Here is a 13227-nt window from a genome sequence, read left to right as displayed (position 1 = left end):
AGCCTGAAGCCGCGCGCCTGCCCTTGGCGAGATCCCTCGCGTGAGCACGACTGGGGCACAGAGCCCTCCCGGGTGGCAGCGCAGCCGCCATAAGCTGGGGCCGGGCCGTGAGGGGCCGCCATGACACCCCTTCCTCCCGCCCGCTGCGCGGGCGCGCGCTCCCCGCACCAATCAGCGCCGCGGGCGCGAGCAGCACTCACCAATCAGCGCCGCGGGCGCGAGCAGCACTCACCAATCAGCGCCGAGGGCGCGAGCAGCTCGCACCAATCAGCGCCGAGGGCGCGAGCAGCTCCCGGCACCCCCCGCGGCTTCCGCTCCGCCCGCCGGCCGCGGCCCCGCTGCCGCCCGGAGCCCGCGGCCCTCACGGCCCTGCCTCGGCCCGTCTTGGAGCGCTGTTTGCTGCGTTCTGGGAGCCCCCGGGGTTTCGCGGTGCTGTTGTGCGGCCTTTTGGAGCCGTTTTCAGCATCACTACCGCATTAAAAGTCGATTCAATTAACCCTTAAGGGCCTGTCAATTGCTTGTTTTGTAGTGGCTGCTTCCCCACAGCTGTGTTTGGGTAAGAGGAAAGCGCGGCCCAGCACTTATTAATCGTTATATTCCATATATTGTTACATATACAGCTTTTATTATAATCCTTTGCCGTTATTTTATCATTTTTACCACCGTTTTGCTGGTTTTTGCCATTATTTTTTAATTTGCAACATTTAAAAATTTTTACTATTTTACCGTTTTTACCGTTATCTTACGTATTTAACATTATTTTACCGTTTTAATAATTGCTTTATAATTCTACCATTTTTATCCTCCCTTTTGTCAATATTTTATCACTTATAAGCATTTTGAAAGTTTCCTGCTTAAAACTTCACATTTTAACACCCAGGCTTTAATTTGTGGATGCTTTGGCAGAATTAATTGTCGTTTAGGAATCGCTAAGGGGCGTTTTGGAAACATCCTAAGGATGCTTGAAGTAGATAATAATTTTAATTATTTATAAATAATCATTTTCTGCTTTTAATTAGATATAGATAAATATGCGAAGCATGGTGTTAGCATTAAAATCTCTCAGCCAATGTGCTGCTGCGTTTCCTCACCTCTTAATTACCCTTGCTAATCAGCAGAGCTGAAATTGGGCTTTTATACTGGCAGCGTTATTTTTTAAACACGCTGAGAAACCTTTGGGGTTGGAGTTAAACACGTTCCTTCTGAGCACAGCGTGGAAGAAGACCGTGCTGGTGTTGTGAAGGGTTAGAAGGGATGTCTGTGCTGGGTCAGGGGGGCAGAATTCCAGGGAATTGCTGCACACCCATCGAGGATCCCAGTTAACCTGCTGTTGGATCATCCCTGGAGTGACTCGAGGGTTAGATGGGATGTTGGGAAGAAATCCTTCCCTGTGAGGGTGGGCAGGCCCTGGCACAGGGTGCCCAGAGCAGCTGTGGCTGCCCCTGGATCCCTGGCAGTGCCCAAGGCCAGGCTGGACACTGGGGCTTGGAGCAGCCTGGGGCAGTGGAAGGTGTCCCTGCCATGGCAGGGGGCGGAACTGGATGGGCTTTAGTTTCCCTTCCAGCCCAAACCAGTCTGTGATCCTGTGAAATTCCTCTCTCTGGGTTATCCAGCCCCCTCACTCCAACCTCTGAGCTGATCCCCAAAATCAGGGCAACCTGAGCATGTCCATCTTCTTTCCACCCAAAGTGATTCCAAGCAACTTAGTTTGAATAACAAGGACATCACTAAAACGGAACAAACTCTACTGAATGCAATGATTTTTCAAGAACTGAATTTACTCTTTGCTAATTAGTCATTAATTGATGATATTTGAGATACTCGTGTAAATTCCAATGATTTCCTCACCAAAACATTGATTTCTGATTTTTATCAGTGTGGAAACAGGAGACTTGAATTCGAACTGCTAGGGATTAAATTCTAGTGCTGCTGTAAATATTTAGGAACACAGTAAGGAACATTTTTAGTTATTAAGACATCTCTGTGCATTAATCACCAGAGAGTGCAAAGGGAAATCAACTCAACAGGGGGCTGTTTGTCTTTACAGAACTTGGTGTAAAATTTTATCCCAGATTTGCTTATTTATCTGTCCTAAATTCTGGACCATGCTCAAAATGTGAGAGTCTTAATTTTGAGGGCACAAACTTTACCAGGGCACATTTTGGCCTCTCTGCTCAAGTTTTAGGAGTCTGTTTGCCAGTATCCCAAAAGAAAAATGTAATTAAACATTACGATGACCTTAAAGTTCTGCTGGTGCTCGAAATCTTTGTGGGATGAGTGTTCTGGGTGCTTCTGGGTCCTGCAGAGTCCAGGCTCAGATCCGTGCCCTTGGCAATATGTTGGGGTTGGAGCCCTGCTGTGCTTGGAGGCAGCCTTAGTCCAGTGTCTTTGTTCTCCTGTGCCTGCACAGTTTGATTGGAGCATGGAGCCCATCTCCCTGCCAGAACCGGGGATTCCTGCAGGAAGCAGCTCATCCGTGCCACAGAAAAAATTCCGTGTCCTGGTGGGAGTGACTGGAAGCGTGGCTGCCCTGAAGCTGCCCCTGCTCATCGCAGAGTTGCTGAAAATCCCTGGGGTGAGTGAAGCTGTTGGTGGAGCTTTGTGAAGTTGGAGTTACCCTGGTTTTGAGGAGAGATCATGTGGCTTCTGCTGAAATGACAAGTTCCTCCTTGGGGCCTTTTAGTTTGAAAATTTCTGTGAGGAGGATTCCACCTGTTTTTAAAAATTCTTTTATTTTTCCCCTATCATTTCATACTTGAAAAGGTCTTTGCTTTGGGTGTTTTTTTTTCTGGAGTTCGTCCTTGTCAGTCAAGTTAGCAGGTGTGGTGTTGCAGACAGAGGTGATACTTCTGAAACTTGAAATCTCCGGGATGTTGCAGTTGTCCATGGGTGGGATGTGGATTTCCCAAATGTAAACGCAGCTGTGTGATCCAGAAAGGAAAAATGGACCTTGGAGAACCAGAAATAGAAAACACAAGCTGCTATATGTGTCTGTGTAGTATATTTTTACTGTTTGTTGTCTGGAGTAACAGAGGTGCCCAGCAGAGGCCACTGGTGACTGATCAGGGAGGGAAATGTGCTCTTTCCTGCTGTAGAATAAAGTTAAACATAGCAAACTTGTAGGTTTTTAGACATGGAGGAAATATTTTGGAGCCGTGAAATAAAAGAGTGATGGGGGCGAGAGGGTGCACTTAAATCTGCAGATTTATTGATTAGATTGCTTCTTGAATATCCTTTGGGATGACTTGGGAGGCTTTACCTTGTGGATGCACTGAGTGGAGGCAGAGGAGGTGCTGATCTGTGTGGTCGATGTTGATATCCAAGCTGGAAAGGGTACTGGAGGTGAGGCGTGTGTGGCGATGTGAGGCCTCACTTAATTTATGACTGGACCTGATGCAGTTAGTGAGGTCAAAGGTCCCAGCCTGAAGTAAGAAGGACAAAGAAAAATGACACCAAGGACTGGGGTGACCAGCCCAGAGCCAGAGATAGGGATCTTCTAAGCCTCTCCCTCTCAGATTAGCTTGGCTGTTGCTCATTTTCCTTTGCTCCTGGAGCTTGGAATGCCCTTCTGTGCAGGTGACAGGCAGAATGCAGATGACCCATGGTAGGAACGTGAGTCAAAACCTTTGCTTCCCTCTGAGTGTTTGTTTCATAATTAAAAGCTGCAGACAGCTGGACTCAAACACACTGTGCAGGCCCAGAGGTCTGTGACATCCAGTGCAGACTGTGTGGCCGCTGGTTTGAGGGCAGAAAAAGCAAAAGTGATGTGGCATTTAAGTAAAACCTTATAAAATGAAGGCCTTGTTGCCTTTGTAAAATCATGGCTCAGGCCTGTTACTTTGGCTAGAGAAGGACTGTGAGAAAAGCCCGTGAGAAGAAAAGCAATTAGTTTTTACCCATGAGAATGTAGTATCAACAGAAGCAAGAAAGTTAAACAGTAGAAGGAGAAAACAGCAACATATCTGCACCTGTTATTTTTCTGAGTGCTTGAATTCTTATGCTATAGGTAGCCAATGGTAGCATGCTGTAGTTAGTAATAGCCAGTGAGTCTATTGTAGTAGTTCAGCAGCCAGTGAATCTGTAACACCAATGATAACATACAAAAAGTGCATAAAAGAGGCTGCTTTGTTTAACAGATGGCTTTTTGGCCCTTGAAGGAGGCACTGTCCGTGTGTGTCGTGACCGCCCCAACAGCGACAAGTGAGGCATCCAGGAGTTTATAACAATTTATTAATCAAAGTTATTTACTCATTTCTGCTGTGATTTCAAGGGCTGCTGAGTCAGTGTAACTTTCCCATGGAGTTTGTTGAGTCCTGCACAAGGCTGTTGCATCAATTTCTTTACTGCTGGAGCAGAACTTTACAAAGGAGGCAGGGTAGGAGCAGAGACAAGGGTTTGATACCAGAGGAGATGTGGTCACAGGCTTGCAACCAGAGTGGTTAGTTTAAATTGATGTTATGCCTGAAATGGTCTGCGGTGAAAGACTTGGCAGAGTGATTTTGCTGCTCATTAACCTTTAACACCTCCTCGAGGGTGCCAGTGGATGTGACTACAGCTCACTGCCTTTTTCTTGACTCATGTTCACAGATGGAAATTCAGATGGCAGCAGGTTATTGCCCTTGTACCTGGTGTGGGGGGAGACAGCAGTGTCTCATCTCACACACCTGATTCCCAGAGTTTTTCAGTGGCTGGGCAGGAACACAATGACAAAAATTGTATTGGGGGGATATTGGCTGGTAGTAGGCTTTGGGGAGACCTTAGAGCCTCTTCCTGTGCCTGAAGGGGCTAAAAGAGAGCTGGAGAGGGACTTTGGACAAGGGCCTGGAGTGACAGGACAGGAGGGAATGGCTTCCCACTGCCAGAGGTCAGGGATAGATGGGATATTGGGCAGGAATTGTTCCCTGGGAAGGTGGTGAGGCCCTGGCACAGGGTGCCCAGAGCAGCTGTGGCTGCCCCTGGATCCCTGGCAGTGTCCAAGGCCAGGCTGGACACTGAGCTTGGAGCAAGCTGGGATAGTGGAAGATGTCCCTGCCCATGGCAGGGGGTGGAGCTGGAACACCTTTAATTTCCTTTCCAATCCAAACCAGTCTGTGATCCTATGATAAAGAGAGGCAAGAACAAACTTTTCTGTGGGTAAAATGTTTTGTTCTTGAAGCTCCAGGATGTACTTCAGGTTTAAATCACAGATTGTCACTTCACTGTGCACCTGCCAGGCAGCCTCTGCCTGAGCTTGTAGGTGCCATTTAACAGAGGAGCTGCTCGTGCTCTTGTGCTCAGGCTGGCTGGAAAGATTTTGCTATCAACACTGAGAAAGCCGTTAAAAAATAACCCCGTGCACCTCCTTACCCCGAGCAGAAAGGGCTGTGCCAGGAGAAGCCTCTATCAGAGACCAGCAGTGTTGCCTGAACACAGGAGAGCAGTTTTGTGGTAAAGTTTGTTTTGGAGATTTGGCTTAAGCCACGAAGACCTCTAACTAATCTAAACTGTCTCCAGTGAGGGAGTTTGAGTGTGGCCAGACTGCCTTTGCTGTTTAAGATATCCACAGGCAAACAGAGGGTGTGCCAGGTAAATAGAAAGAATAAACTATGTAGGCTAAAGTGATCTTGAGAACACTGACCTCTTTCCAGCACAGCTGGAGGAACTTGATGGACTTGCTGAGAACGAGGGAACCAGGAGTCCACCCCAGCAGAAAGCCTTCACTAGGGAGAATATTTTACTCATTTCCTAGGGGGTGGTGGGATTTCAGCCACCAGCATTCAGACTCTTTGAACATCCCTCTGGAATGTTCTGGCCTGGAATGGTTGGACGCGGTGCTTGATAGCCAGAGCTCTTCCCTAGTCTTGGGCTTATGCTTAGAAGAAATAAATATTTTTTTAATGGTACCATTTCAGAGAGCAGACATCCTCCTTCAAACTGCACAGTGCCCTTTAAACCCCCTAGATAAATAAATTCTCTCGCAGACTGAGGTTAACACCTCGCCCGAGGCCCATGGAGCAGCGATAGCGCCTTTGTGGGTGTCGCTGCTTGGCTCGAGCAGCTTCCTGTGGGGTGAGGTTAGCATGGAAATAGTACAGTTAGTTAATGCCTGTGAGTGCGATCTTCACACTCAAAAACACTGCAAACACCTGTGATTCCAAGTCAGGGGTGCTTTGAGAAGAGCAGACGTTTAGAAGAGGCAAAAACAGTACCAAAACCATGTTATGTGCAGCCTTAATATCCTATCACTTTTCCTTCAGAAGATGGGGAAAATTACCAATGGCCGCAATATGCAAAGGCTGGGATTTTCCACTGCTCCCAACTGTTATTCTAGTCACATAGGATGCAAGGAGCCAACACTGCCCCATTCCCAGTGGAATAAGTGGTGTTGGGAGCTGGGTTAACGCGCTCTGTCACATCACTGCTGCTGTGCAGAGAACTTCTTGGAGCTTGGAGGTTTCCAGCAGTTGGTTGTAGCAAGGAGTGCACACACCGAGTGCCTCATCAGTTTTCTGCCTCAAGGCACAGTTTTCCAGCAGGAAGGAGCTGCTGGTAGGGCTGGTTTCTCTCCATCTCACTGTTGGATCAAGAGAACCCTGCAGTGGGTTCTGTGACCCATGGAAAAGGGGTATTTTTCACTGTAAGCAGCAGCCTGAGGTTCATCTTCCTCATTACCAGTGGAGAGTGCTCCATCCATGTGTTGGCCTGCCTGTTGACTGGTTTAAGGAACATCCTTGGGAGGAATTGCGGCTGGAAATGCCGTTCCATGTCCTGCACGGGCAGTCAGGGCATGCAGAGCCGCTTGGACACTGGCTGATCATGGTACGTGCAGGACACCTCTGGTTCACTGCATGTGGCAGGAGCTGTTGGCAATACTTATCAGAGCTGCAGGACACGTGGAAAATGGGGAAAAGCCCCCTTTTCCACTTGTGAAGATTTCTGCAGGGGGAAGTGGGAGGTTCACCTTAGCACCTTTTGTAAGTGTGTGTCAGACAAACACCTGAGGGATGGGATAGGCTTTCCCCAGTAGGAACCAATAAATGAAGGTTCCAGTTGCTTTGCAGGTTTATCTGAGTTTCTGAGAGAACTCTCATGTGTTCACCCAGTCTCTCTTTGTGGAAGCCACTGCTTTGCTGCACAGAAACCCTGTGCTATGAACATACCTACACAGAGGTTCCGGTGAGGACCTGCCTGCTTTAGGTTGACATGAAATGAGCTTGTGGCTCCTGTGGATGTCTGTGGTGGCCTGGCCTTTCAGCTGTGAGGGGAGGCTTTCTGAGAAGCCACAAAACTTTACAAATTGTCCTCAAGTCTAAGCATTGGTCTTTTTCTTTCTGCTTAGCTTGAGGTGAAGGTGGTCACTACTGAGAGAGCAAAACATTTCTACAATGCCCAGGAGATTCCTGTGACCCTCTATTGTGATGAAGAGGAGTGGCAGGTGAGTTGTTCTTGCCAATAGAAGCATCCTTCTTAGGTTTTCTTGCAAGAAACTACACTTAGTTCCTTTTTAAACCTGGGCCAAGACTCACTCCTTGGTCTAGTAATGTATGTTTGGAATGTGGCTTTTGAAGAACGTGCTGTAAATGAGGAGGAAGAGAGAGGCTGCCCTGATGCATTGCAGGATTTTGTCCTGCAGCAGGCGGGGAGGGTAGCAGTGGACTGTCTCCACCCTGGGCTCAGCTGCTCTGAGGGGAGTGTCAGGAAATGTCAAGACAGCCACTGCAGAGCCATGGTGAGCGTGTTTGGTGCTTGTCATGAGTCATTCTTGTCACGGAGGCAGCAGCTTCGTTCTCCTTAGCTCTGCTGTCAGGGCTGTGAACATCTCTGCACCCTGTGAAATGGCTTTTTCTCCTGACTGCAGTTTTACTGACACACTTTGAGAGTCCTTGAGTATGAAGAGATTCATTGTATAAGGATCAAGATTTGTTTTTCCATACATTTCATCCCTGCTTTGCTGTACTGATCCAAGCACAAGGTGATCTTTCCTTACCCCTACTCCTGCCAATGCCCTCATATGTGAGCATTGCTTTTAAGTGGACAGAAACATGCCAGTGGTAACGGCCAGGAAACTTTCTGGCCGGTCTCAGGGATTGGTGGATGTCTGCTGGATCCCAGGATGCTGCAGCCTCGGGGAGTTACTTCTGAGGAGCCCTCAGTGGGGTGATAGAAGAGGTGCAGGTCAGGCTTTGAGATCTGCTGGCACACTGGAGAGCAGGCACGGGGCCCTTGTGGTGGGAAATAATCAGAGAATGGTTTGGGTCGGAAGGGACTTTAAAGCTCATCCAGTTCCACCCCCCTGCCATGGGTGGGGACACCTTCCACTGTTCCAGGTTGCTCCAACCTGGCCTTGGACACTTCCAGGAATGGGATAGCCACAGCTTCTCTAGGCAGCCTGTGCCAGGGCCTCCCCAGCCTCACAAGGGAACGATTTCTTCCCATATCCCATCTAACCCTGCCCTTTGTGAGCTGGAAGCCATTTCCTCTTGTCCAGGCCCTTGTAAATAGCCTCCCTCCATCATGCTGGCTCCTTCAGGCACTGGAAGGACACAGTTAGTTCATCCCAAAGCCTTCTCTTCTCCAGGCTGAACAATGCCAGTTCTCTCAGCCTTTCCTCGTAGGGGAGGTAGGTGCTCCATCCCTCTGATCAACTTGATGGCCTCCTCTGGGCTCACTGTGACAGCCTGCTGTAAGAGACGGTCTGAAGATCCCTCATCTGCCTCACGATCATCACCAAGGACAGAGGCTGAGCACAGGAGTCCTGGCCTGGCTGAGGTGGGATGTCTGCCAAGTGTTGCCTGCGGGTGTGCCCGCTGGGAACTGGTACACATTCCTGAGGAAATTAGTGCAGGTCACAGTGGACTGTGCCGTTCTTGCTGCCCAGGCGGGAAGGACTGCGCTGAAGCGGAAAGGAATGACCTGTCCTGTCCCACCTGTCCTGTCCCACCTGTCCTGTCCCACCTGTCCTGTACCTTTTTTCCCAAAGCAACAGGCCCCATAACAACGGCTGTAGATTTCCCCCACCTCTTGGCCAGTTGCCCCTCGCTTCTAAAGAGAACTATAAAGGGACTTTCTAAATTAACCGAGAGGAGATCTCCCCACGGAAAGAAGGCGAATCTATTGGCAGGAGACCCACGAGGACTTTCTCATCCATTGGTAGCTATTTCCCCCCTTTCTTCCTCTCTACCCTTTTACTTTGTTTTCTTTCTCTCTCTCTCTCTCCTCTATCGCATTACCGTGTTGTGGGCACTTAATAAAGGTGCACTGTTCTGATTAAGACTGAAATCCCTTGTGTCCTTTTGCACTCTGAGATCAATAAATGAACCATCACGACCCTCGCTTGTATTAGTGGATCATGACACGTGCTCAGCATCTCTTTGAGAGATACTTCACTCTGACAATAAAACTACAAGAAAGAATAGAAGTGAGTGGAGGAGGTGGGAAAGGTGTTCAGGAAGCCCCAGCTTTTCGGATGCTGCCTTTTTGTTGTGGCTTCCCGTGACTCAGAGAAGGAGCACTTTGTGGCCCTGATGCACCCCATGCTGGCCTGTGGTTGGGTGTCCTCTGGGGAATTAGCGCCTGGTGCTGCTTGCTGCTTCTCAGGACTCTTTCCCAGTACGCTCCCAGTACGTTCTCTTGAGCAATTCAGGGCTTTAGTGAAAACAGAAATATTCACTCAGGAGTATGTCAAGGAGAAGCTGTGGCTGCCCCATCCCTGGAAGTGTTCAGGCCAGGTTGGACTGGGCTTGGAGCACTCCGGGACAGTGGAAGATGCCCCTGCCCATGGTAGGGGGTGGAACAAGATGACCTTTAAGGTCCCTCCCAACCCAGACTGTTCTGTGATTCCAAGAGAGGAGGGAAGCGCCAAATTGGATAAACCTCATCCATCTCAGAGAAAGCCAACAGGACACTGTTCCCTGCAGTACTTAGGAGGGTTTCCTTTGCTGCTGTATGTGTGAGTAGGGTTGTGCATGGTGATTAAAAGTGACTTGTTAAGTTAGGGGTCTGTACCTCATGAGAAGCCAGTGGGCAGCTTCACTTCAATGTGAAGCTTATAAATCACCTGGGTTCCCCAGGAAACATACCCCTGTTTTGGGCCTGCCTGGCTTCAGCTGGCTGTGGGATGGAGCTCTTAGGAATAATTCCAAAGCTAAGGGATGCTGTGGATGGGGACAGCTCTTTGCTGTGAGTTGAAACCTGTGGTAGTCAGAAGTGTGAATTGTGGGAAAAGGATCCCACCATCCGCTGATACGCTACCATCCCTTAACTGTGCTCCATGAGCACAGGAGCTGTGTTTTCTGAGGTGGGGTTGATGAGGTGTGTGAGGGTTTGGTGCTCCCCATCTTCTCTCCCCCGCAGCTGTGGAAGGGCCGCTCGGACCCCGTCCTGCACATCGAGCTCCGGCGCTGGGCTGACCTCATGGTGGTGGCACCTCTGGACGCCAACACGCTGGCAAAGGTCGCCAATGGCATCTGTGACAACCTGCTGGTGAGTACCTGGGCTCTGCCTGCCACTGCTCCCACCCCTCAGGACTGCCTGACCTTGCCTTCCTGGGATCTTGGTGCTTCTGCAGCATCACGAACAGTGACATTTGCATGTTCTGCTCCCCCTCCATCTGCTCATCTCTCTCTTCTCCAGCACGGCTCCCCTGCTCCTTCTCTTTCCTTCCCTGACCTACATCCCTTCCCACTCCTCAGCTCTGTCAGTCTCTCGTCTTATTTCCCAGTCCCTGCTTTGTGTCTTCCCTGCTTTTTCTGGAGGGTGGTATTTCTTTCTGCCTCCATCCTCTCTCTGTCACTCATACACACAAACAAACACTCACTCACTTTTGAGTTCCTCTACATTTTTTCAATGCAATCTGGAAAGACACCTGTGAGATCAGATAAAACTGTTTACTTCCCGCTACTTCACCACCTCCCTCACCTAACATAGCACAGACTTTCAAACATGCTCATTCCCACTTACCTCCCAGTCTCAGCTACAGAGGATTTGGCTTGTTCAGGCTTGTTTTTTGATATTTAAAGTGCTCTTGAGGCTCTTCAGGCTAATCAGAAAGTGTATTAAAAGGGAGTGTGCTTCTTTGTTGGGTGCTGGGGACCTTCAGTGGGGCTGAATGTTTTGTGGCCAGGCATTAACCACACAAAAGATCTCAGGAAGCTGCAGATCTGCATGACCTATAGCCTTTTGCGTAAGAAGCATATATAAATGAACAAAATCCACCCAGAACAGATCACTGGGGATCTGAGAGTAACCAGAAAGAGCTACAGAAAGAGGGAAGGACAAGCAATGTCTTGTCCTTCTGGGTCCCTTGTGGGCGTGCTGGTTTAGCAGAGGGAAGAGCTCAGGAAGGATGTCAGGGATGTGTGGCTTCATATACTCCTGCCAGTCTTTGAGAGCCTTGTGAAGGGAAGAGACAGCTCCAGGAAAGGAAAGTGAGTACCGGAGGTGCTGGTTGGCAGTTCAGAACAGATTCCATCAGATTTCCTTGTGCTGGGAAGGGTTCAAGTCACAGGGTATAAAAAAGGGTGGGCGGGGTTCCTGTAAGGACTCCGTGATCTGAGCTGCTCCCTTGGAAGCTGCTTTGTTGGACTGAAATGCTGCTAGGCCTGGGGAATCTGATGGACGTGGCACTAGGAGCAACCAGCATTTATCTTTCCAAGGGGATGAGGTGATCCTGGGTTATCTGGCAGTGCTGAGGAGTCAGATTTGATTCCCTGTAGCACACAGGAGCTGCCAGATGGTTTGTAACGTGCCAGCATCTCCTGCAGCAGCCCAGATGTGCTCGTGTTCTCCTCTGCTTGTATCCTGGAAGCAGCACTGCTTCCCTTGTGGGGAGTTGTGGATCCAGTTGGCATATCATGTCAGAAGGACTCACTGCCAGCTGTCAGTGTTTAGCTTTGCAGCTGGCTTATCTGCAGTGTTGCCCCGGGGGTTTCTTTGTAGCTGATGATAAGGTCTGTGGCCACCTCTCAGCTTCTCTGTCTCCCACACAGTCTGTACACATCCTGTTCCAGCTTGGTTTGCTCCAGCCTGGGCTGCTGGCTGGAGCAGGGTGGGATTTATCCTCTGTGTAGCCTCCCTTGTCTTTCCTGCCTGTCAGGGACGAGCTTGGCTGGAACGTGATACAAGTTAGTCTCAGCCCATGGGTTAGCCCAGCTGCGCTGACAGAATGACAGCAGGCTGGAAAGGTGCTTCTGTGCAGCAGGGGGATGGGAAGGAATGAGGGAATCCAGGCCCTTTCTTGGCTTCTCCCGCAGACTTGTGTCATCCGTGCGTGGGACCTGAGCAAACCCCTGCTCTTCTGCCCGGCCATGAACACGGCCATGTGGGAGCATCCCATCACAGCTCGGCACGTGGAGCAGCTGAAGGGCTTTGGCTACACGGAGATCCCCTGTGTGGTGAAGAAACTCGTGTGTGGAGATGAAGGTCAGTCCTTTCCTGTGGCTCCTGCCCCTTTCCCTGCCCCACTGCTGCCCTCGTGCTGGAGGGATGTGCTGCCTTTTGCTGCGTGGCCATGGAGATGTCGAACTGCCACAGTTTGTACAAACAAGCTGAAGCTTTGCCCTGTGTTATCCCTCTTCATTAGTTTTTAAGTAGTTTTAAGAGCTTTCAGATGAGCCTGATACTGAACAGAAATGTTCACGAAGAGAGGAGATCAAAGAGAAGGAAGGTTCTGTGGTGAGCGTTACCAGCCTGGGATTTGGGTGTCCTGACTTTGCCCTCTGCTGGGACTGGGGGCTGTTTTCATTGTGCCTCAGTTCCTCAGATCCATCACTGGGATTAAATCTTGTCCCTGAGAGCAGACAGTGAGAAAAGCCCTTTGCAGATGTGGCTGAGGGTGTAGCTGAACACACATCGAACATTTGTTGTTGTTGTTGCCTGGGTTACTTTTTAGTTTCCCAAACAAGTTTTGATGTGGGGTTTTGACACCAGGGTTCTGCAAAGTGAAAGAGGGGTGTGGAGGAAGTTCAGATTCAATACATTTGGCTTGCAGCGCTAAGAAATAATGGTCTCATTGAAGTTTTAGTAGCTGCTTTAAATTGAGGTATTTTGACTTTTGGGAAGGGTTTTGATACAAACCATTTGGATGAATGGATTTGCTTTTTTATTAAAATTTTATTGGGCAAATCTCTGTAAAATGTCCCCCGGTTCCAGCCACAGCAGCTCCTACCTGCACAGTTCTATGCTCCTACTTCTGTGTAACAACCCCAATTCCAGCAGGATGTTTACCACCTTGTCAGTCCAATAAACAGT

General features: G+C 49.3%; 1 protein-coding gene across 6 annotated transcripts in view; it reads left to right on the top strand.

Moving 5' to 3' along the window:
- Positions 1-314: 314 nt before the first annotated feature.
- Positions 315-13227, top strand: part of PPCDC (phosphopantothenoylcysteine decarboxylase) — a 29541-nt gene continuing 16628 nt past the window's right edge. For 5 of the 6 annotated variants that reach the window (XR_004242762.1, XM_032122662.1, XM_032122658.1 and 2 more), the window contains exons 1-5: positions 315-556; positions 2411-2575; positions 7319-7414; positions 10333-10461; positions 12231-12399. Coding sequence is in view for 5 of the 6 variants with exons in the window: in XM_032122662.1 (XP_031978553.1) it covers positions 2423-2575; positions 7319-7414; positions 10333-10461; positions 12231-12399 (547 nt within the window). In the remaining variant the exon portion in view is untranslated. The remainder of the gene's footprint in view (positions 557-2410; positions 2576-7318; positions 7415-10332; positions 10462-12230; positions 12400-13227) is intronic. The other variant, XM_032122663.1, reaches the window with a different exon arrangement.

Source organism: Corvus moneduloides, chromosome 13 (genome assembly GCF_009650955.1).
Source record: "Corvus moneduloides isolate bCorMon1 chromosome 13, bCorMon1.pri, whole genome shotgun sequence".
Classification (NCBI taxonomy): Eukaryota; Metazoa; Chordata; class Aves; order Passeriformes; family Corvidae; genus Corvus; species Corvus moneduloides.
This window is presented reverse-complemented; position numbering and strand designations above follow the sequence as displayed.